This window comes from Passer domesticus, chromosome 9, assembly GCF_036417665.1.
Source record: "Passer domesticus isolate bPasDom1 chromosome 9, bPasDom1.hap1, whole genome shotgun sequence".
In the NCBI taxonomy this organism is placed as follows: Eukaryota; Metazoa; Chordata; class Aves; order Passeriformes; family Passeridae; genus Passer; species Passer domesticus.
The window spans coordinates 9,878,533-9,902,103 of record NC_087482.1 but is presented as its reverse complement, the minus strand read 5'-3'; the positions used below and the strand labels follow the sequence as shown (position 1 = coordinate 9,902,103).

General features: G+C 48.4%; 1 protein-coding gene across 1 annotated transcript; it reads left to right on the top strand.

The window, feature by feature from the left end:
* Positions 1-819: 819 nt before the first annotated feature.
* On the top strand, positions 820-10,795 carry LOC135307616 (complex I assembly factor ACAD9, mitochondrial-like). Its single transcript, XM_064432025.1, has 13 exons — positions 820-926; positions 1,642-1,742; positions 2,403-2,481; positions 3,388-3,562; positions 4,161-4,234; positions 5,456-5,531; positions 6,221-6,291; positions 6,622-6,741; positions 7,367-7,495; positions 8,249-8,328; positions 8,818-8,944; positions 9,648-9,725; positions 10,212-10,795. The coding sequence occupies exons 1-13, from the start codon at positions 843-845 to the stop codon at positions 10,434-10,436; spliced, it is 1,419 nt and encodes a 472-aa protein (XP_064288095.1). The 5' UTR covers positions 820-842; the 3' UTR covers positions 10,437-10,795.
* The last annotated feature ends 12,776 nt before the right edge of the window (positions 10,796-23,571 follow it).

Sequence of the window (23,571 nt, the reverse complement as noted above, 5' to 3'; positions counted from 1 at the left end):
CTCTTTGCTCTGTGGGGGGGAACATGGTTCATGGAGTAAACAGCCTGATGTTTAGGGAAGGAATAAAAGGGTCAAATTATGGAGTCTGGAGAAAGTATGATTCCTGTTTGTTTTCACTGCCATGGTACAGAACAGCTCTCTTAATCCCCCAAGAATCTTAAAATCTCCTAAGAACAAGATTTTCTAATTTCCTCATTTATGTACTTTTTTTTTTCTTGTATTCACAACCTAGACTTAGTTCAGATAGAAAATCCTGAAAATACTTTGCTTATTCCAGTCTTGGAATCTGCTGGCATGCAGAACCAGTAGAAATGTTTGAGAAAATGAAATAAATGCTGTATTTTTCCCATTTCCAAGTCTTTTTCCTGAATATGTCATGAGGACAAACAGGATGGTCAGGCTGAAGCTAGAAAGAAGAAATTCTTGTGAAGCTGGGAATGAGAAGGGTCATGAGTGACTGTGGCCCTGGTGGGAGAATCCTGTAGCCTCCCAGCTGCTCTGGGCACTGAGAAACACAGTGTTAAATGAGAAAAAATTCTCTATTTGTAGTGGACTCGAAGAAAATCGATCAAGATGCAAAAATCCCACCCGAAACCTTACAAGGACTGAAGGACCTGGGTCTCTTTGGCATGCAGATTCCAGAGGAATATGGTGAGTAAATGCCACAGAAGAACATCTAGGGGTGCATTTTGTGCCGCTTTTGTACCTCTCCAGTTAAAGCTGCTACATTCCTGTATTTCTGTACTTGAAATGGATTTTTGGGGGAGCGGGGAAGTGGCACAAAAAATGTACTGAAATAAAACCTGGTGCCTGTTCCAGGTGGGCTGGGCCTGTCAAACACCATGTATGCACGTCTGGGAGAAATCAGCTCCCTGGATGGCTCCATTGCAGTGACCCTGGCAGCTCACCAGGCCGTTGGGCTGAAGGTAATGCTGCTGCTCTGGGGCCAGGGCTTCTGCACAGATTGCATGGAAAAGGTGAAGTGAAAAATGTGGGGCTTAGGGGGAGCAAATCAGAATTACTGGCAAAGCATAAATCAGGTTGTTGGTGTCTGCAGCAGCCTCTGCCACTGGTTCAGTGTGAGACAGAAAGGCTGCATAGGAAGTACACAAGGAAGTTACTATTAGGATAATTGTTCTTAGGTGAATGAGTCCAAGTTGTTTTTTTTTTTTAAATTGGCTAAACTTGTTTAAAGTACCTAGAATAAATAGAATTGAAGCAGTATCAGGGGGGCTCAGGTGATGAGGAAGGAAAGAATTCAGAAAAGAGGAACTTTGGCTGGCTGGGGCTGCATGTTGGGGGGCCTAGAGGAGATAACTCATCTGAGAGAAAGTGTGTCAGTTTTGAACTTGAATATAGCCATAGGTATTTACCTTTTTAGTGCTGGGTGGATGGCAGAAAGAAGCTTGAAACCACACTCAGTTTGTTATAGCAAGAGAAGATTCCTTGTGGAATTGAGCAGAGAATGCTAATGAAAAAATATTTTAATGACTGACAAATAATACAGTCTTGTTGATTAAACTGTCTCTTGCTATGCCATAAAACTTGCAGATGAAGCTTTCTGAACATGCTGGAGCTTGTCAGCTCCCTCTCTTTTCCCACAGGGTGATGCTGCAAAGTTTCCTGTGCTTGTTTCTGCAGGGGATCCTCATTGCTGGCACCGAGGAGCAGAAGGCCAAGTACCTGCCCCGCCTGGCCTCGGGGGAGCACATTGCTGCCTTCTGCCTCACCGAGCCCGGCAGGTGCTGCTGCCCCACAGCCCCACAGGGGCTCACTGCCTTAGCTGCATTGCTTCATACCTTCAGGCTTCTTTATCTGGGGCCCATGGCTTCAGTATATACATCTGTGGCTTAGTTTTGGTATTTCAAGGAACACTCCAATTACTCTTTCCCCAACATGCTGCTTTTGGCAGTGTCCATGAAATCCTTGATTCTTGTTCTCATCCCAGGAATTCATTTACTTGAAAGGATGCTTTGTGCTACGTCAGAAATAATGTGCTGTGACTGTTCTGGGATGCTTTCAGTTCTTATTCAAAATATAAAAGCCTGTTTTGAAGGAGCTACCAAAACTAAAAGGAAGAATTTTTGTTGTCACTTAAGTGAGAGGCTCATTGTGTGTTCACATAGCTCAAAGTGTAGCTCCAAAATGTTGCTTTTGTGGCATTCTACACAGTCTGGTCAGGTTATAATCCTGATAACATGGTAATGAGAAGAAATGTCCCCTCAGGTAACTTTTAGAACTGTTCAATCTAGTGAGCTTCCTTGTTAGTTAAAAGCTAAAATTTATATACTGCTATTTGAGACCCCCTCCTTTTTACAGAATAGGAAGAGGGGGAATATGCAGTTTTGTTTTTTTAAAGCGTGTTTACTTCTTTAAACATTAGTAACTTGTTTGTTTTCTAGTGGGAGTGATGCTGCATCCATCCAGACAAGGGCAACCCTGAGTGAAGATGGGAAACACTTCCTGTTAAATGGCTCCAAGGTACCTACTCACAGACTGGGAACAGGAAAGGGGTTTCTTACAAATGTAGGAAGTGTTCTTGTCTTTTGCATCAGTCTGGAACTGGGAGGTTTCCAAGCTAGAGGAGAATGACCCTGTCAAAAAGATTAGGCACAAAGGGAATAGAAAATTATTGTTAGAGAATTACTGCATTAAACTCCTGGTAAGGAAAATGGAAAACTACCCTGGGTTCTTTCTCTGTTGGCCATTTGTGTGTTCAGCTTCAGGGCGGGTTGGTTTCTTAGTAAATCAGCCCCTTCCATGACAGCTTAGGTAAAAGGAAACCTGAACCTGTATTTGACATCTCTTCATTCTGCAGGCTAGATTTTAAAATACAACTTGATATTTAATTAGAAATAGGTCTGCCTGGAACCTTTCTGTTAAAAGAAACCGTGACAAAAGCCAGTCTTGAAGAAATCAGAGATGTCCTGGTTTCAGCAGTATTGGATGCGTTGCAGACTTGGTCTGTAGTTGTTGATCCATTTGTGGTGTGAAGAGACCCACCCTGGGGGAGAGGCTGATCAGAGAATTTCTCATCAGAGTTAATTTTTGGCCACAGGGTTTGTCCAGTCTGCATTGCCCCTGTATCTCTCAGGTGCCAGCAGCAGCAGGATGGACCAGCTTTTGTGGAAATGCACTGTGGATTTTAATTTAATGCATATTGATACTACATTCTGGTTTTAAAGTTGCTCTAAACTGAGCACATGTGGTCAGCTCTCCTCAGAAATGTGCTCACCCTGGGAGCAGACCCTCATTAGAACTGAAGGGAAGGAACAGCAATTTTTCAGCACTCTGTTCTTTTCCCAGCCTGTTACAAAACCCTGGAGGGCTGTGCCCACAAAATCAGCACATTTACCTTTCTTACACATCTTCCCTCTCTCAAAACAGGTCTGGATCTCCAATGGTGGCCTGGCCAGTATTTTCACAGTGTTTGCCAGGACAGAGATTGTGGACAAGGACGGGCAGGTGAAGGATAAAATCACTGCTTTCATCGTGGAGCGGGACTTCGGGGGCGTCACCCACGGGAAACCCGAGGATAAACTGGGCATTCGAGGCTCCAACAGTAAGAGCCACCTAAAACTGTTAGCAGAACTTGTTTTCATAGTTTAAGGTTTTATTTTGGTTGGATCATCTGAATTCAGGGGCAAATCAATACGTATTCCATGTTACAGTATAAGTTTCATGTTTCTTTAGCTGGCTTTTCCCAGGAGCCCTTCCTGACGCAGGGTCTGAAATAAGAAATCCAATTTGTGGAGTTCATTCACTGTGCAGTGAAAGAAATCATTCAGGAGACTCAGTGGCCAGTAGGTTTAATCTAGAAGTCCACGTTCTTCAGCTCTTCTAAGCTTTGTAATGATTGCATCTTTTCACCATCTTGGTGACTGTTCAGTCAGTTCCTTAGAACTAGAAATAAAGACCAAACTGTAGTTCTCTGTTTACACAGTGTATATTCATAATATTTTAAATATTTTACATCAATAACTGATGTCAGCTACAGCCTTTTCCCAAATTCTCACTTCTTTGGTGAAGCATGTATAATTCTGTCATAAACAATGCATTAGGAAGACTTCATTTCCTGCTACAAATAGTGACTTAAGTTCCTGAATGTCTTTTAAGTATTTCTGTGTCATATTTGATCAAGTGTTAATTCTGTGTTTCAGCCTGTGAAGTACATTTTGAAAACACCAAAGTGCCTATAGAGAATGTAATTGGAGAAGTTGGAGGGGGATTTAAGGTAAGCAGTGGAGAATAACTACTGGTGATTTATAGAAGTCTGAAGGAGGCTGTTTCCCCCCGTGCTGAAGTTTCCTTGTTGGTGGTGAGAGCACTGCCACACTCTAGGGTACAGGAGGAGAGATTCCCCCATTGATCTGTAAATTGGTGTCACTGGACAGTGCACAGTGTGCCATCATCTCAGATTTCTGTGTTTCTTCTCTTCTTGTTGGGCTTTTGGTTGTTTGTTGTGGTGTCCCCTCAGAAGAGGGAGTGACTTCAGCTGCCCTTCTGCCCTGAATGGAGGACATGTCCTCTGCTGGTTCCAGAGCAGAATGTGGGAAGGGAGACACCCTGGCACAGGCTGTGTGGATGTCACAGGGAGTGCTGGAGGCATGCCCAGCTCCAAGGTGCCCTGGCTGTCAGGTGCTTCTCCAGGGCTGCCCTGTTGCACAGGGAAATGCTGGCAGGACCCCAGGAGAGAAAACCACAGGTGGCCTTGCAGTGTAACCTTTCTCTGAGAGTGTGACCTGGGGAGTTGCTAACCTGCTCTTACTCCTTCTCCATTTCTTATTCCTGCTGTAGCAGGCAAGTCCAGGCCTAAGTGCTAAAAGAAATTATTTTCCTTAATGTAGTAGAGATTAAAAGAAGATTGTTATGGTGCCTTCCTGACAAGTTAAAATGTAGGACAGTGACTTCTTTCCTAACAGGCTTTGACATGAGTCACCCATGTTGAGAAACAACACTACAGACACCAGACTCCAAAATCTATTTTTTTTACGTTATTGGTCTGTATTTCATTTCTATACCTCCTTTCTTATCCCTTCTGTGATGTGTTGCTGAAAGCCACCTGAGGCAGAGAGCAGCCATCACAGGTCAGCTGCAAGGAGAAATACTGTGGTTTTCTTCATCTGATAAACTGGAGCCGTGCTGTCCAGCTGGAATGTTGTTTACCAGCTGCAGATAAATGCATTTTTATCTACATTTTACCTTCATCTAATTAGAGATTATTTCCAAGTCACCGGATCATCTACTTCAGATACAAAATTGGATGTAATGGGTGGCAGGAAAAGCCCAGTTTTGAAGCATATTCCTTGGGATGCTGAGAGCTGTGGTGGCTGATGTGAGGGCACTCTCCAGGACTGGCAGTGTGTCCCAGTGAGGAGTGAAATCCAGGGAACACAGAAGCAGGAACCAGTGACCTAAGGAGAATGTGGCCTAAACCCCATCTGTTTCTTCACAGGTTGCCATGAATATCCTCAACAGTGGAAGATTTAGCATGGGCAGTGCATCTACTGGAATGATTAAGAAGTTGATAGGTGGGTGAATTGGGAGCTCTGCATGGCTGGGTGCCAGCAGAAACTGCTCTGCCTGAGGCAGATCATGCAAGACATTCAGAGTGGGAGCAGGAGTCTTGACCTTGTCATAACAGGCTTTGATATCTTTAAAACACGAAAATATGGTTTTGAAAAATTAAATTAAAAGCCTGCTTGCAGAGGTTTTGAAATAAAGGTCTTTTTCCTTTTGTACAGTGTAGATTCAGTTCATAGAGTGGGAGGTTATTGCCTCTGTTGGACTTCCCTGAGGTAAAATGTTATTCCCAACAAAAAAACCTCTGTACTATTGATTTTAGAAGGTGTAATCTCCCCTGGAACCTCCCACCTGAATAACTGGCTCAAAGCTGCACACAGTAACTAGGGCTAAAACTGCTTTCTGCCAATTATTAGCCAAAACAGTAACAGAAGTCTCTCTAACCAATTAGCACCAAACCTGATCACTTCTCTTAAGAGTACAGGTTCATACCTCTGGTTCAAAAGCCTTTGACAGGCTGGTCCCACACTTGGTCAACAACATCAGTGTGAGGGTGATTTTCACAAAGTGCTGCTTCTGGAACAGCCAGGGGGCTCCTGGGCACAGACTGGAATGTCACCGCCCAGGGAAGGACACCAGCTGCTGGAATGGTCTGTCACAGCCCTTCTGAGAATGACTTGTTTTTCTTTCTTTGAAGAACTGACATCAGAGTATGCTTGCACCAGGAAACAATTCAATAAGAAACTCAGCCAGTTTGGATTAATTCAGGTAACAAAACATGAAACACCTAAATCTCTGTGCGAAGTGCCAGGACATAGATTGCATTGGGTGTATTTTGGCTGTACTGGTTTAAAGGATTTGCTAGAAATTTGTGTGAACCTGGTGCTGACTTCTGTACACTGATCTTTTAAATGTCCAGAATGATAAATGTATAAAGGTATTTTTTATTTATTGTTGTTTCAAAGTGGTACTTTTTATTGATTGATTAATTTGATGATGTAAAACATATAAGAACTGCAGGTCTTTTTAAGTTTGAGGGTTGATTGTGGACTTTTGCATCTGAATTTCTGTACGATTCCTCCTGTTGCTGTGTGGCAGGAGAAGTTTTGTTTGATGGCTGTGAAAGCCTACGTGATGGAGAGCATGGCTTACCTGACTGCAGGGATGATGGACAGGCCAGGCTTCCCTGACTGCTCCGTCGAGGCTGCCATGGTCAAGGTAACCAGGGCTGGGAAAAGGCTCAGTGTTCAGCCTGCAGAGGGCTGAGAACTCAGGGCTGCATTTAGAGGAGAGAAGCACTGCAGCCAGGTGGAATGACAGATACTGTTCTGTCTGTACCCCACAAGCTCAGACTCGTGCAAAATAAAACCAGCAGGGAACAGGTTGAGAATGTCACAGCCGCTGAGCTGGCATCTGAGGAGGCCTCACATGAGCACTGGGACACTCAGTCACACTCCAGCTGCCATCCTGGCCAAGCTGCTGCTGTGCCAGCTTTCCCAGGGAGCTGATGGCACAACAAACCCTGTGGAATATCCAGGCTGTGGCTGTCAGGGTGTCCCTCATGGTCACTGCAGAAAAGTCCTGCTCTGGGCTCCAGCCAAGCAGCTGCAGCTGCTCTCCCTGTGTGGGGCTGCCCCTGTCCCTGGAATGTGGAGAGTGCCCTGTGCATTGCATCACTAAATTTGACAAACCCCTGAGCCACAGGGATACTGCTCCAGGACCGGTGTAACACACAGAAAACGCTGCAGCAGTGTCCTGTGGATACAACCCCAGAGCAGGGCATCCTGTGTTTATTGCTGATTTATTATCTACTCTCTGCTGATCAAACCCTGTTCCATGGCAGGTGTTCAGCTCTGAAGGTGCCTGGGCATGTGTGAGTGAGGCTCTGCAGATCCTTGGAGGCCTTGGCTACATGAAGGATTATCCTTATGAACGCTACCTCAGAGACACCAGGATCCTGCTCATCTTTGAGGCAAGTACCAGGATCCCCTTTTTCTGCAAACTGCAGTTCACACCTCCTATAAAGGGGAGTAGAAACCTGAAGGTTTGATTGACCAGGATCTTGTTCCTTCAGCTGCAAAGTCTCTAACAGTAAAACTGCAGGACTAACCTTGTTTTCTTTGGAATATCAATAGTAGTTCCCTATAATAAAATAAGCTATGATGGCTTTTACAGACTGACCACAGTGTGAGTTACAGCAGTAACCTTTCCTCTTGTGTGCTTCTCACAAGAGAAGCAGAGAAACTCATAAAAGATCAACTTAGACATTTAATTAACTTATTGATGGCTATTTAAATTAAAAGAAAGGTTGGTTCTGAAGCTTGTTCTCTTTCCAAGCTGGATTGTCAGTGACCCATCATGTGCACATCAGAGTCACTGTCAGACTTGATTTTAACTCAGCTCATTTTGAGCAGTTCTACAACTATTCAAATATTCCTTCACTGGAACAGTGCAGAGCATTTTTAATCAAAATGCATTTTGTCTGTTTTCTTTTACATTGGGGTATATTTGTGTGTTTAATGATGAGGGGCTCAACTTCTGCAATGCCCCATGAAATCAGAATTAAAACTGAGATAAAGCAAAAGGCGGCAGTTTATGTGTGGGGAGAGTCATCATGTGATACTGGAGCAGTGGGAAGAGCACAGGGGCACAACAGACCTGCTTGGAAAACACTATTGTAAACTCTGGTTACCCACCTTCTCACTTTCTCTTCTGCTTTTTCCAGGGCACCAATGAAATCCTGAGAATGTACATTGCACTGACAGGGATGCAGCATGCAGGGAAGATCTTAACTGACAAAATTAAGTATGTTCTTATTTATTCTTAATAGTTTTAAATAAACTAAACAGAATCAGATAACTTTATAGATAAGAGGACAAACTGCAGGGAATACCTGCAGTATTTCTATTTATTGTCTGTAAAAGTTCACTGTTACAGGGACTCTGTGTTTTTAATGGGATGGTTCATAGATTTAGGAATTGTAGCATTTAATGCATTTTATCTTGGACTTTTACACAAGCTGTAATTATTTCTTTCAAGACCAGTAATTAATATTTTGTATCTGAATGAAGTTGTATTGACACAACAGCTGCATTGTGCATATTGAGTACTGGTCTCTGGAATTCCTTGTGGGTGTCTTGGAGAGCAGCTGATGACTCTTAAGGCTCCACAGTTGTTCTCCAGACTTCACAGCAGTGGATCAGGACTTGGTGCTAAAGTATTTGGAATTCCAACTGGTTGTGTCTGAACCTCTTGGAATTTTTTTTAACAGCCATTCTTTCCCCAACATTTCAGAGCAATCAAGAAAGGAAACGTGGGAGTGGTGCTGGGGGAGTTCCTGACCAGGTTACAGGACACCCTGGGCAGGAAGGTGGATCTGGGGCTTGTAGGTGACAGTGGGGTGGTGCATCCCAGCCTCCAGGTAAGGGCCTCTCTGCTGAGCTCTTGTGTTTGTTCCCTTTGTTGCTTGCCACAATTTCATCTCCTGTTTTTGCAAACCAAAATGTATACCTAGGGGCAGTGAGATTTTCCAGGGTAAGCAGATGTTGGCACCATGACAGGGTAAGAAGTTACAGTTATTGTCCAGGTATCAAGGGAGGATGAAGGCTGCTCTAAGCCTGTGTTTATACCAAATCCAGTTTTAGATCCATTTGGATAATTTGTATAAATTGAGCCTTCACCATATGAAAGCGTTTTTAATAGCTGCCCTTTGTTATAAGGTTAGTTACAAAACAGGAGTTTTTCCTGTTTAATTGGAACAGAGTTTCAGGTCAGAATGACTGTGAATTACACATACACATACTTGCTTAATCACTTAGGAAAAGGTTTTTATGACCAAAAATGAATGTTCTGTTAATAGGAAAAAGATAAGGTATATTTTTCATGGGGCGTTCTGTTAGTTACTTTTGTTATCATAAGCCTATACTGAAAGTTACTGAGGGTAAACTCCAGAAAATTGTAATGGATCTTTGAGAGAAAGAAATGCGCCTGTCTGGCTTTTAGCAGCAAGGTGGATGAATGTTAAAAAAGAGAAAATCCAGTATCCTCTTTAAAGGGGGTGGGGGTATGTTGCTTTTCTGTTATAAGACTACTCAAATTGTTCTATTTTGTGTTTTGTTTTATAGGAGAATGCCAAGAAACTTGAAGAAAACGTTTATTATTTTGGAACTACAGTCAGGGGCCTGCTAAGTAGGTTTGGCAAGGTAACTATTTATTTTGTCTGTTGTCTTTGTTACTGAATAGTTTATGCTCAGGGCCCCACTGGAACCTGCAGGGGACTGAGTGTGGCAGGACCAGCACTTCCTTCACATGACACCTTCTCACTGGGTGTGAGAAAACACACTGACATTAGGTACTCAGTGTAATGGGCAAGTTACATTGTTAGAACCAAAACCAAAGTACCAGCACCCTCAGTGAATTGGTTGTTTTCTTCTTGTGTAAGCACAAATCCTGCTGCTACAGGCATTTAACAAAGTGGTTTAAGGCACACATCAATATTACAATTTTACAAGTAGAATTTAAAAGGTGCAGCTTAGTAAACCCAAAACTAACAATGATAATTTCTGACCTAGGCTAGAACCAGTTTATACGAAATAAAGCTGGACCTAAACATGAAGTATGGACAGTGATATTTGGTTAAAGTTTTAAATTGGCAAACCACAAGCAGATAATGATTTTCTCTCTCCCAGACAATAGTGGATGAGCAGCTGGTGCTGAAGAGAGTGGCAGATGTGGTGATTAATTTGTATGCAATGACTGCAGCCATCTCCCGGGCCAGCCGCTCCATCAGCATCGGGCTCAGGAACCATGACCACGAGGTGAGTGTCCCTCAGCACCAACCATTCCCACTCAGGCTGTGCTCCTGGCAGCAGGCAGGCTGCATCTCTGGGGAATTACAGCAAACTCTCCCATAAAAGTGCAGCAGAACGTGGCTAAACCTGCCAGAGTGCAGGAGCCTCTCAGGGGCTCTGCTTGTTGAGCTGCACACTTTCAACATGTTTAAAATACTTCTTTAACACATACACAGACATTTAGAACCTCACCACAACTCTGCACGTTCTCTCAAATCTGTTAACACCATGCAGTTCTTCCCAAGCTCTTTCCATATAATCATTAATAAAAACACATAAGCACAACAGTATTTGGGCAGCACAGCTCAGGTCAGGACAGGACAGTGCTTATTTAGTAGCTCATGTAAAGTTTCATGGTAACAGTGGTGTTGCAGCACAAGAAAAATTTGCTCCAGATCAGTGTGAAAACAAATCCAACGTGATGAAGGTTTGGCTTTGGCCTTGAGACTTTCCTCTTTGTGTGAGCCCTGCTCTGGATTGATTCCCAGTCAATCTTGGAGCTGGTTTTGGGCGAAGGCTCATCCCAGCCCTGAGCCTTGGCAGTTCTCTGGCCTCAAAGGGACAGCTGAGGCTGCACTGCACATGACTGGTGTTCAAGGCTCCATTATCAAAGAGTGTTGAGATGTTTAAATTACTGTATTCTTACTACATGGCTTTTGTTATGAAATTCCTTCATTAGTTTTTAAAACTTAATTGTAATAAAACTTCTTTCCCAGTGCTTTTTCCAGTTATTTGATATAGTCAGTGATGGCCAAGGTATCCCATGGCTGAATTAGAAGACTGTAAGTATTATAAAATGAAATAATGTTGACACTCTTAGGTCTTTCACAGACTCCTGAAACTTATGTTGGTTTGATGTGACCAACAGAAGAGTTTGGCTCTACTTTTAATTGAAACAAGCAGCAGAGCTGGAACCTGTTGAAGAGAGTCTCTTCACAGCTAAAGCAAACTGCCAGGGTTCTTTTATTCCAGCTCTAAGCAGGAAGATAAAAATCTCTCAGCAGTTAATACTCCTGACCAGTAACTGATATAAACTAGGCATTTGGGCTGTTTGCTGCCTCACCCCTGAGTTCCTCAGAGCTGCAGCTCCCTGTTCTCTTGGCAGACAGGGGCTGGCTATGGATGACAGTCACGTCTCTGGCCTGGTGCACACCAGGTCCACACATGAGCTGTGGGATCGTCCTTGCACACCCCATCCTGGAAGAACCCAGGTCAGTGATGAGTCTGACACAGTTTGATGCATGGTAGCAAAAGAAGGCAAAATAAAGCCTAGAATTGGTACCATTCTTTAATATGCTTTTGCCACCAACATTATCCAAGTTCCTATGCTTGTTTTCCTGGAGAATTTGCACTCAACAGAGCTTCAGTGCCTTTGATCAAATCAGTCTTAAGAGCAGCTTGGGGCTGGTCAGTCATTTAGATGTCAGTACTGACTGGGGTCCAGGCAACAAAAGAACATAAGCTGCAGGCCACCCATACAGCTTTTCACCTTAATGAGCACAAAGCCTTTATTTTTGCCAACGGAGGGATGTTGGGAGGATTTTTGCACCATTGGGCCAAGGCACAAGGCTCTGGATCTACACAGCACTTTGGTAAGGAGGGGAACACAGGTGGGGGCAATCCAGGCTGTTAGCAGTGCCCCCACCCCCTGATTAGGGACAGCACAATTGCTTTTAGAGCTCCTTAACCAGCTGGTGAAAAAGTCATCTCCTTTTCTTGCCCCCTGCACACTGCCAGGCAAGTTGAACAGAAAATCTGCCTCTTCCTCCATGATTTCTGAGCACCAAAGCAAAGAACCACAAAAAAAACCCAAAAAACCAAAACAAACAACAACAACAACTACAACAACAAAAAAACCCAAACAGCTAAAATACAAATAATTTTTTGACCAGTCAAAGCTTTTTTTAGAACTTTATAAGACTGACTGAGCCAGTGCTGAATTAAGAGTGGAACATGTTATGTGTCTTGCACAAAGTATGGGACAGCTGCTGCCATGCAAACGTGGGTGCAGGGTCAGACCCTTTACTTCAGACACAGCCCTGCTTTCCTGAGGGACAGAAATTCATCTGTTAGAATCCCTTGGAGCTTCTGGAGCTGCTCTTGGCCCTCCTGTGGATAACTGGGTTGCTGTGGAGCACTGGAGAACTTTCAGCTTGGTTCCTGTTATGTATATTATGGTAATTCGTACTGATAGAACACAAATATATATATATAAAAGAATAAAATATCAAACCTTGAAATCACAGTAGCAAGGGAAGAGAGGATTGCTTCACAGGGTGAGGAAACCGCAGCTGGCAGTCGGGTAGGAGGAGTGTCATTAACATAGGAAGTGAACCCAGCCGGCACAGGAGATTGTCGTTCTCACTGGTGTGAACAGGAGGAGGTCCAGCGATGGTGGCCCATGGAGATGTTCATCTTAGACAGAGGGGACCATCAAGGACATACATCTGCATACGGGATTCCGGTAACCGAAGAGTGGATACACATCAGTTCCCGGACAAGGTTCTGTCCAGCACAGGACGGAGAATAGAGGCATCATGAATGTGAAAAACCCTGAGGAAAGACAAAGGGACTCTGCCACGGGCTAGAAAAAGAGTATAAGAAGGGATTCTGCCAAGCAGCATTGGTGAACAGGGGGGATTGGGTGCGATAGAAGGCGGATCTGTGTTCACCCAGCTTCCATCCCAGGGTCAGTGCTGTCCTTGATTGTTGGCTGTCGGGACTGTATATCGGTTGTGAATAAATTTACATTTTATTTTTATTCAATTGGCTGGATCGATTTTTACCTATAACAGTATCCATGTATGGGGGCCTGCAGAATCTAAGCAGCATCTTCCTTGGCCAACAACAGACTGGAAAGGAAAAAACAGCATCAGAAACCTGAGAGATGGAAAACTTTGGGCTGTTTGAGATCAAAAATGTCAACTAAAAATCTCGGTGGTGAAGAACAACCTTTCTCACAAGGATTCCAGTAGAATAAATGACACAGGTGTTGGAATAACAGCCAGTGCCCACAGCAATGACAATTCCTTGGTGAGGAGGGTCCCAATTCCTTGGAGAGTCGGCTGAGTAACGACACTCACAGCCAATGTGGCTACATGTCATCCTCCTTTATTAAGCAACTTTGGCATATTTATCCTTCTCTATACACTGTCGCACGCCACTAGTGCTTAATGCTGATTGGTTAAGTAGCTATATTCACACATACATCTTAATTACTGATTAGTTGTCACGCTATAAGCATCTTTAGCTAAGGTGTGCCAAATGAGCAGCTCCCACGACGAGCTTGGCGCATTTGGTTTCATCCTGACACAATGCTCATTCTTCCTTGTTGTATCTATTTGAGGACAGTGCATGGTCTATCTTGTTCCTGTTCGAGGACAGTACATGGTTTTCAGAGTAACTCTGTAATCTGCAGACCAGGGCTGTCCCATTCCCGCAGGAGAATATCATGGCCTTGTTCAGCCAAGAATCCTTCTACACCTTGGAATAAAAGGCAGTGCCCACTGCAAAGACATTTCCCTGTCCTGTGGGCTCCATAACCCACACAAGAACATGGCACTTTTCCTGAGTGCTTCCCAAAGCTTCTGTGCAAGAAGCACTGGAGAAGTGCATGGGGCAAGAGTTGTGCAAGTGCCAGGCTCTTGTGCAGCAGAAAAGTCATAAAATATGAAAGATTCTAGCAACCCAAATAAATCCATCATTTATGGCTTGTAAAGACTCCAGTGAATCTCAGTTGCTTCAGGGCAAAAAGAAACACAGGGCAAACTTTCCCAAGTGTGCTTTCATGACAAGATTCCTGTTTGGCTGCTCCTGTTTGTGGAAGAAGACAAGATTACAAGCTGTCCAGCTGAAGAAGGAAAGGAAGATGTACACTTCCCTGTCATATTTTCCTACTGACAAAGGAATTAAGACCAAGAATTTGGGTAAATGGAGGGATAAGACTGGAGTACGGATGAAGTTTTACATCCTAAGATACTTCATTTGCTAAAATAGAAGCACTTTTGTTGTACATGGATCTCCTTGCTAAACCTCTTTGTCTTCAAACTCCCTTCCTCCATGGCAGAACTGAACAAGCACCATATGTCAGAGCCTCAAGTTAAAAGCTCTGTGATGAGATAATTTTAATGGATCCATTACCAGTCCGTGGGGTTGCTGTCATGAGGAGCTCAGGTGGCTTTTTGTTGAGACCCAAATCAATGAGCCATTTGTCCCAGCTCCACCTGTCCTGAGGCAGCACTGGCTCCACTGTGCCATTTCTAAATGAAAATTGAATCTCCTAAAGAAGCCAGGCCAAAATCACAAGGGAGTAGTCACGAAAAATAATTTAGGTAGTTTGCTGGGTATTGATCAAACAGCTACCAGCATCCCAAAGTCCAGGCTACCCTAAAAAAGGCTCTTTGCTCTGTAAGAAGCCTTTCAATTGGTAGTGTTTCATACCCATGCAGAAGAACAAAAAGCCACTTCCACTGTAGAAACATGAGCTGCAGCTATGCACTAAATTGTGCTTAGTAGCTGACCTGCTGCTTTAGTTTTGGGGCAGGAGATACTGCCATAAAATTTCACAAGAAAACTATTCATTATCTAAACTATGCAGTATTATGTTATTTTCTACCTCCAGTATTGCCAGCACATAGCTTAAGGAAGAAAGGTATTTACCAGCCACCATAGATGAAAAAAATTAAAATTAAAAAAGGGCTTTTAAGGAAATCAGAGTGATGGCCACCAGTCATTTTCCAGCTTTGCCGGATTTCAGTTCAAAGTCAATCTAAACAAGCCCGCATGTGTCTAGCAAGAAGGAAATCACAGATCATGTCTGCTCCTCCACCCAAGCTTTGCTGTATCAAAGATGGATGGTATTCTTTTCCAGCTCTCAAGAGATGTGTCATAATTTCCAAATAAACAAAATATCATACATAGAAATATTTCACAGATTGTAGCAGTTTCTTTGCGAGGAGCTCTCCGGGGAGTCCCCGGAGGGCCCCCTGGGCTGTGAGTTGGCTGGCAGCAGCAGGCACGCAAGGAGACTCCACACGGCTTCTGAGGGTGCTGATTAGATGAGGGCTTATTGGGGACCCAGCCCCGGGTGTAACATGGTTTCAGAGGGAGAAGGGGGAAAGGGAAAGGGAGGGGGAGAGAGGGGGAGCCCAGGGGAGAGATGGGCCATGAGAGAATCTGGTCTTCCTCACACAGCTTAAGAGGGAAATTCAAAGTGGGTGCGAAATAACATTTGGACCAATGGGATTGCAGATTCATGGGACTTCAGGGGAGGAACACAGATTGGAATAAACCATATATTTTTGAGGGGTACATTTTTGAGACAGAGCATACCATTTGAATAAAATGCAACATCACAATAGATTAGTAACATAGATGATAGATGATAGATAGATGATAGATAGAGATAGATAAATAGATAGATAGATAGATAGATAGATGGATAGATAGATAGATAGACAAGGCAGATAGAGATAGATGAATCACTTTATATAGAAAGGGATGGGGAAGTGAGAGGTTATTCTTTTCCACACATGGGAAACAATCTTTTTCCCAGAAAAATCAGCTTCCTTCATTAGTGACCACCAGGGTATCTGAAGACCCCACCAAGAAGGCCCTGTGATGCCAATGGCCTGTGCATCCAGCAAGACAAGAAAGTAAGGCCTGCCTCTTAATACTACAGTGGGGTAAAAGTGGTTTATTCTCGGTTTTTGGTGGCATAGGAACGAACTGAAGCCACTTGCCATAAAATGCCTGCACAAGCACCAGTGCACATCACAGCCAAAGGGAGGATGAAGCCAAGGTGTCCCACAACCACAGCCCAAGCAGCCAGAGATCCTCCTTCAACCCTGGCTGCATTGAAGCCCCACTGACTGCCAAGAAGAAAAGCACCCTACTGAGAGCAACCAAACTTAAACCTCTGCCAGGACACAAATTTAGAGGGAAAAAAATTTAAAATCCCCACACCACCAGACACACTTCCCAATGAGAAGGGTTGGAACACTCTGTCCCCCAGCACTTCCCCGGCAGGCAGGTTCACAAAGGTGCTGGGAGCTAAGCTGTGCCCTGCGAGGGAACAGAGCCAGCCTCCCTTCAGTGGGAGAAGGCGCGGCCTCAGCTGTAGCCCCGGGTGCCTGCGGTGGACCAGGGCACGGCCATGGCTGTCAATGTGTTGGGCTGCAGCACAGGGCAGGCTGGAGCTCAGCAGCCTCAGCAGAGCCCAGGGCCGCGGCCCTTCCCTGCCGGGGCCCGAGCCTGGCCCGGCCCGGCCCGGCCTGAGCAGCCCGGACTGGCCCAGGGGATGGGCTGCGCCCGCCCGCTGTGCCCACAGGCTGGGCCCAAGCCTTTGCAAGAGGCTTTCTCCCAGCTTGGCAAAACCTCGGCCAAGTGTCCCTGTGCTGTGCTGAGAAGAGTAAAAAACCCCCTCAAATTTAACCCTGCTGCCCAACGCATGAGGGATACCTGCACACCTTAGGAGAGGCCATCAATACTCCTTTGTGCCTCATGAGGGATTCCTGCACCCCTCAGCAGGGACCCCAAAATATCCCTTTGAGCCTCTTCAGGTCCAGGCCCAGATGATGCCATGGAAGGAAATGTGCCCTCAGCCCAGGGACGCTCAGCATGGGCTCCCCCATCCCCTCGGGGCCCCGCCGCTGGGCACAGCAGCTCCTGCCTGGCTCCTGCCTGCCCACACCGTGGGCATCCACGGCTGCTCCTGGGCATGGAGCTCAGCCACTGCTGCTGCTGCCGGGTGGGCTTTGTTGGTGCTACCAACCGGACATGGTTGTGAAAACTCTATTTCTTTATTTAAATATAAAATGTGGGACAAGCTCTGTCCTGCCAGACAAGGGCTGCCCACCTTCATTCCTGGCCAGGGAACAGGACCAGAGGGCTCGGGGGCAGAGGGTCTTGTTGAGGAGGGGTGGGTTTTGGGACGGCCTCATGGCGGGGATGCAGCCATGGCAGGGCAGATAGGGGCAGAAGTGAAGAGCTGGGATAAAGTTTCAGGTTCTCATTTTCTCTGTTTTTAGTTGCGTCTTCTGAACATGCACAGGAGCACCTGTGAAGAGAGGAGGTGGCTGAGGCCCCAGCTGCCAGTGGCACACAGGGACCCTCGTGCACAGCAGGGCCCAGAGCTGGCAAGGCTCCCCAGCACGGCTGGAGCTGCTGGCACAGCTGGGCCCAGCTGGACAGCTGCCCCTCAAGGCCCCGGCCAGCAGGGCACGGCTCTGGGCAGGGTCCCTGACCAGGAGCGGGCCCCAGAGCGCCTCTGCCTTTCAAGGGCAATCTTGGCCCTGCTCTTTCTCCTTCCCACCTCCCTCTGCCTCTGCCCCGTGCCTCTGGGGCTGCTCTTGGCCAGGCAGCCTCAGTGGGAGCCAGCTCTGGCTGCAGCCCCAGCGGGGCCCCCAGGACACGGCCCAACAATTGAGAGGCCAATGGAAGCACTGGGCAGCAGCAGAACCCTCAGCAGAGTTCTTTGGAAAATCATGGACTGGCCACAACTGCACTGCAGACTCTCTGGGAATGTTCCCTGACTATGAGCAGCCTGTAAAGGAAGCTGTTTGAGGTGGAGAATCGCAAAACACTCACGATTTTCTCTTCCAGCAATACCAGATTCCTGCACAGCACATCATCAGGCACAGTGCCGCACCAGCCACAATGGCCATCAACTTAATCAAACAAGGTGTTCCCCAGCAGAAAACTCTTCTCATGCTTTTCCAGATGATGTCAGAATGTGTTGAGGTGCTGTCTGCATCTGTTGGAGCAATGGGGAGCGTGAGCCTGTGCTGAGCTGCACTGCTGAGCTGGCAGCGCCGTGGATACGGGCAGGACGTTCTCACTCCCTGTTTACCCCACAGCTGGGGCCTGCAGGCACCTTGCTGCCCCTTGGCACAGGCCTGCTCAGTACCCAAACCCCCTGAGCCTGCATGCCATAATTCCTCTGTGTTGTGCCCTTCTGCTCCAGGCAACAGTTGTCAAAGACATGGATAAGGAGAATGGCCAGGGTTTTGGAGCTGCTCCAGGGCCCTCCCTCCTGCACAGAGCGGCCCCTCCAGATGTGCGCAGAGACTGGGAAATTGCAGGGGATCTTAGGGTGTGCATGGCCTGTGGTGCATGGATGCCTTCGCACTGTGCCGGGCACGGTGTGTCCACATGTGCAGCCAATGCCCCCGGCTGCTGAGTCCCAGGGGAAGCATGAGGGAAATGCACCCACCACGCTGGCTGTCCACATCACTCAGGAGTTTTTCCATATATTTGGATTCCTCCAGGGATGTACGAGCTCCTGTAGGTTTCTTCTTCCGTCTTGGAGGACCTTAAGAGAAATATTTCCGTTTCCCAGGAAAGGATCCCACAAAACGAGGGCTCAGCCTGTGGGGTCAGCAGGAACAAACTACTCACCCCTGTGATGGGAGCTGGGCTTGTGTGCAACATCCACCAAAGGACCTGGGAAAGTCCTCCCTGCAGACACACCTGTAACAAAACAGCTTCTGCCATCTCTGCTGATCTGCACGGGCACCACTGAGCCGCAGGAGCAGGGAGGAGATTGCGCAGGGAGAGGGCACACACGTGCCTGGTTCTGTGCTGGTACTTGCAGCAATGCCCCCCTGGCCCAGCTTTGGGCTCTGTGCTGGCAGCTCTCCCAGGGGAAAGGCCTTGACCTACCCTCAGCATCGCCCAGAGGCTCAGTAATGGATATGCGTTGGGAATCCAAGTCATCTCCATTCACAGGATAGTCTTCGTCAACAGGCTCGTATTCATCATCAGGATCATTATCAGGTTCATCTGCAAAGAAAGGCAGGACTGAAGAGCTCCTGTGACACTGTTGAAGATTCTCCTTCAGGCCCAAGTGGCAATGAGGGCACCTGGATTCTTGGTGCCCTCCAAGGCACTCCCTCAGCTCTGCCTCCCACTCAGGAGCAGGAGCAGGGGGAGCACGTTCCTGCAGTGGCCCCACATTGGGATGGAAGGAGTCCCTTGCGGGGCAGTCGGGGCAGAAAGGAGTCCCGGGAGCTGCCAGCAGCTCTAAACCCAGCCCCGGGCAGGGCCAGGGCTTGGCAGTGGCAACAGGAGCAGCTCAGGCTCCCTGGGGTCGGTAACGGAGGTGCCAAAGGCTCAGCCCCGGGGCACAGCCCTGGGCCCGGCCCCTTCCCTCTCTGCTCTTCTCCCTGGCTGCACAGAGCACACGGAAGGACAGACTGGCATTGCACACGGGAGGAAGATGGACAGCTAAATGCTCCTTCCTCCCACTGACAGCAATCCTGTGGGATCATTGTTGGGTACAAGAGTAAAAATTTGGAGGCTAGGATTTCCAGAATCCATCAAACTTTGGAGGATCTTAAGGGAAGTGACAGAGGAATATTACTCTGGACAATGATTACACTTAGACAATGATTATTCTGTTAGCGAAGGGTTGCTGATGACCTACCTTCACCAAGCTCCAAGATCCTTAAACTGTGCTTTAACAAATGACGGAAGTCACATTCCCAGTCTAGAAAGGAGCACAGATGGGAACTGTTCCATGCTGTGCTGGGATCCCCTTGTATAGGGAACCGAGCACTGCAAGGGGGTCAGGTAATGCTGTGTGCCCGCACTGCCAAGGAGCAGAGAGGGCAGCTGAAACCTCAGCAGGGCTCAGGCCCAGAGGCACAGCAATTACCTCCTGGGCCTGTGCCTGGCATCGCCTCCCTTCCTGCAGCAGAGGCTGCCATGGAGCCACTGCTTCCTCTGGGAAATGCTGCCTTCAGCACAGGCTTTCTTTCCATCTCTGCAGAAAGGAAAAGGGACAGCTGAATCAGGTGTGGTTCTTCCCCAGTGGGAATGTGGCATCTTCAGGAGGCAATGCTTGTCACCAGGTTACTGGGGCTGCTCCAGGGCCCTCCCTCCTCTAAAGAGCGGCCCCTCCAGATGTGCTCAGAGACTGGGAAATTGCAGGGGATGTCAGGGTGGGCATGGCCCATGGTGCAGTTTGGGCTCCCTGTCAGCTGATGCCAAATGCCTTCCTGCAGAGGCTGGGCAGAAGCTGCAGCCAGGCCAGGCTGGGAAACAGCCTTGCAGGGCGTCAAAGCAGCAGCAGCAGCGGGGCAGCGAGGCTGCCATGGATCCCTTCCCGCTGTGCCGGGCACGGCGTGTCCAGATGTGCAGCCAAAGCCCGCGGGTGATGAGTCCCAGGGGAAGGCTGAGGGAAATGCACCCACCACGCTGCCTGTCCACCTCACTCAGGACCCTATCCATGTGTTTGGATGCCTCCAGGGACTTCCTGTCTCCTATAGGTTTGTTCCTCCCTCTTGGAGGACTTTAAGAGAATTATTTGCATTTTCCCACAGAACAAGGGCTCAGCCTGTGGGGTCAGCAGGCACACACTACTCACCCCTGCCATGGGAGCGGGGCTTGTGTGCAGCAACCAAGAAAGGAGCCTGAAAAGTCTTTCCTGCAGACACACCTGTAACTCAACAGCCACAGGAGCTCCTGTCACCTGGTGCCTACCAGGCTGTCAATGATTATTCTTTTAGGAACATTGACAACATACCAGCAGGAGGCTTAAGAGGCTGAAAATCTTCATGGAGCCAAGCTGCTGGAGAAGCCTTCCTAGCATGCTCATCTAGAGGGGAGCACAGATCTGATCAGACCCATTTCCATGGTGTGCTGGGATCCCCCTCTGCCTTAGGGAAGTGGGCACTGCAAGGGGGTCGGGTAAGGTCTTGGCTGCCAGATGTCAGTGGACAAGGCCAAAGGTGCACAGGGGCCTGGGGAGCTCTGGACTGGCTCTGGTCACTCTCCACCCTCTTTGCAGGCCCTGTGCAACATCCCTGGAGGGGCGGCAGGAGTAGCCCAGGGCCCGTGGGGGCTCTGTCCCTCCCACAAAGGAAATCCACACTAAATCCTTGGGGAAGACTGCAGCAGGCAGTGCCACAAGTGTCCCTCCCCACCTCTGTCCCTCCTTCTGCGGCGACAGCTTCCCCAGCCCACGTGGACATACCCAGGCCCTCTCAGGACACACTGGAGCCTTGCTCTCCCCCTCGGCCCTTTCCCCACCATGGACACCCTGTGCAGTGGCTCCCAAGTTTCAGTTCGTGTCCCCCATGCAGGGACCCCAGCAGGACTGCTCAGTACCCGAGTGCCCCTGAGCCTGCTCAGGATAATTCCCCTGGGCTGTGCTGGTCCTCTCCGGGCTCTTTCCGCATTGCCAAGCAGCAGAGAGGGCAGCTGAAGCCTCAGCAGGGCTCAGGCTCAGAGGCACAGCAATTACCTCCTGGGCCTGTGCCTGGCATCGCCTCCCTTCCTGCAGCAGAGGCTGCCAATGAGCCACTGCTTCCTCTGGGAAACTCAGCCTTCAGCACAGGCTTTCCTTCCATCTCTGCATAAAGGAGAAGGGACAGATGAATCAGGTGGGGCTCTTCCCCAATGGGAAGGCGGCATCTTCAGGAGGCAATGCTAGTTGAAGATATTAATAAGGTTCAGGAAGTCATCCAAGCTTTGGAGCGGGACCAGGGCCCTCCCTCCTCCAAACCACCACCCCTCCGGAGCTCCCCAGTGAAGGGAAATTGCAAAGGATCTCAGGGTGGGCATGGCCCATGGTGCAGTTTGGGCTCCCTCGCAGCTGATGCCAAATGCCTTCCTGCAGAGGCTGGGCAGAAGCTGCAGCCAGGCCAGGCTGGGAAAGAGCCCTGCAGGGCATGCAAGCAGCAGCAGCAGCAGCAGCGAGGCTGCCATGGATCCCTTCCCGCTGTGCCGGGCACGGCGTGTCCAGATGTGCAGCCAAAGCCCGCGGGTGATGAGTTCCAGGGGAAGGCTGAGGGAAATGCACCCACCACGCTGCCTGTCCACCTCACTCAGGACCCTATCGAAACCCTATGTGTTTGGATGCCTCCAGGGACTTCCTGTCTCCTCTTGGTTTGTTCCTCCCTCTTTGAGGACTTTAAGAGAATTATTTGCATTTTCCCCGGGAGGGATCCCACAGAACAAGGGCTCGGCCTGTGGGGTCAGCAGGCACACACTACTCACCCCTGCCATGGGAGCGGGGCTTGTGTGCAGCAACCAGGAAAGTAGCCTGAAAAGTCTTTGCTGCGGACACACCTGTAACTCAACAGCCACAGAAGCTCCTGTCACCTGGTGCCTACCAGGCTGTCCATGATTATTCTTTTAGGAACATTGACAACATACCTGCTGGAGGGTTAAGAGGCTGGAAATCTTCATGGAGCCAAGCTGCTGGAGAAGCCTTCCTAGCATGCTCATCTAGAGGGGAGCAAGATCTGATCAGACCCATTTCCATGGTGTGCTGGGATCCCCCTCTGCCTTAGAGAACTGGGTACTGCAAGGGGGTCGGGTAAGGCTGTGGGAACCAGATGTCAGTGGACAAGGCCAGAGGTGCACAGGGGCCTGGGGAGCTCTGGACTGGCTCCTGGTCACTCTCCACCCTCTTTGCAGGCCCTGTGCAACATCCCTGGAGTGATGGCTGGAGATGCCCAGGCCCTGTGGGGGCTCTGTCCCTCCCACAGAGGAAACCCTCCCTAAAGCCCTGGCCAAAACCATCCCCAGCGCTTCCTGGGAGCAGGGAGCGCTGTCCCGGGAAAGGGCAGCCAGGCTGCCGGCTCACCTGCTCGCCGAGCTTGCAGCGGAGCAGCCTGGGCAGCCCTGGCAGGCAGGGCCACGGCCAGGAGTAGTAGGAGGAAGAGGCGCAGAGCAAGGGCCATGCTGCCTTGCCCTCCGCCAGTCCCGCAGCTCTTGCTGCCACCGCTGTCCCGACACCGCTGTCCCAATGTCAGCACCGCTGCTGCCACCGCCGCTGCTGCCGCAACAGTTGTGCTCAGGGACTGACTGCTGGGTCCTTGTGCTGCTGTGCAGCCACGGGGCTCTGGCACCTCTGTGACCTCAGAGCCTGCTGAGAGCTCAGCCTGCTGTGACCCGTGAGCCTGCTGTGACCTCATGGCCGGGGCAGGTTTTTGTGGCAAAGGATCTCAAGAGGTGCCCTTCCAGCAAGGAGAGTGTGTCCCTGCTGGTAGTTATGTGCAATCTAGCTCTTTTTCACAAGAACCGAGCTATACAATATTGGACACGTGAGACATTTCATGGTTCTACATGCCAAAGCAATGTCATGTCCAAAATTCATCTCACGTTGGCCATTCCCACTATTGCAGGCAGCCCCAGCCCTGCCCCGCTCCCACCAAGTCCGTGCTGTGCGCTGTGCTGGCCTTTGACCCCT

Coding starts and splice junctions, on each gene's coding strand:
- LOC135307616 (XM_064432025.1), top strand. CDS start 843: ATGTATGCACGTCTGGGAGAAATCAGCTCCCTGGATGGCTCCATTGCA. Junction 8,945..9,647: donor TGGTGCATCCCAGCCTCCAG/GTAAGGGCCTCT, acceptor TTTGTTTTATAG/GAGAATGCCAAGAAACTTGA. Junction 9,726..10,211: donor TGCTAAGTAGGTTTGGCAAG/GTAACTATTTAT, acceptor TCTCTCTCCCAG/ACAATAGTGGATGAGCAGCT.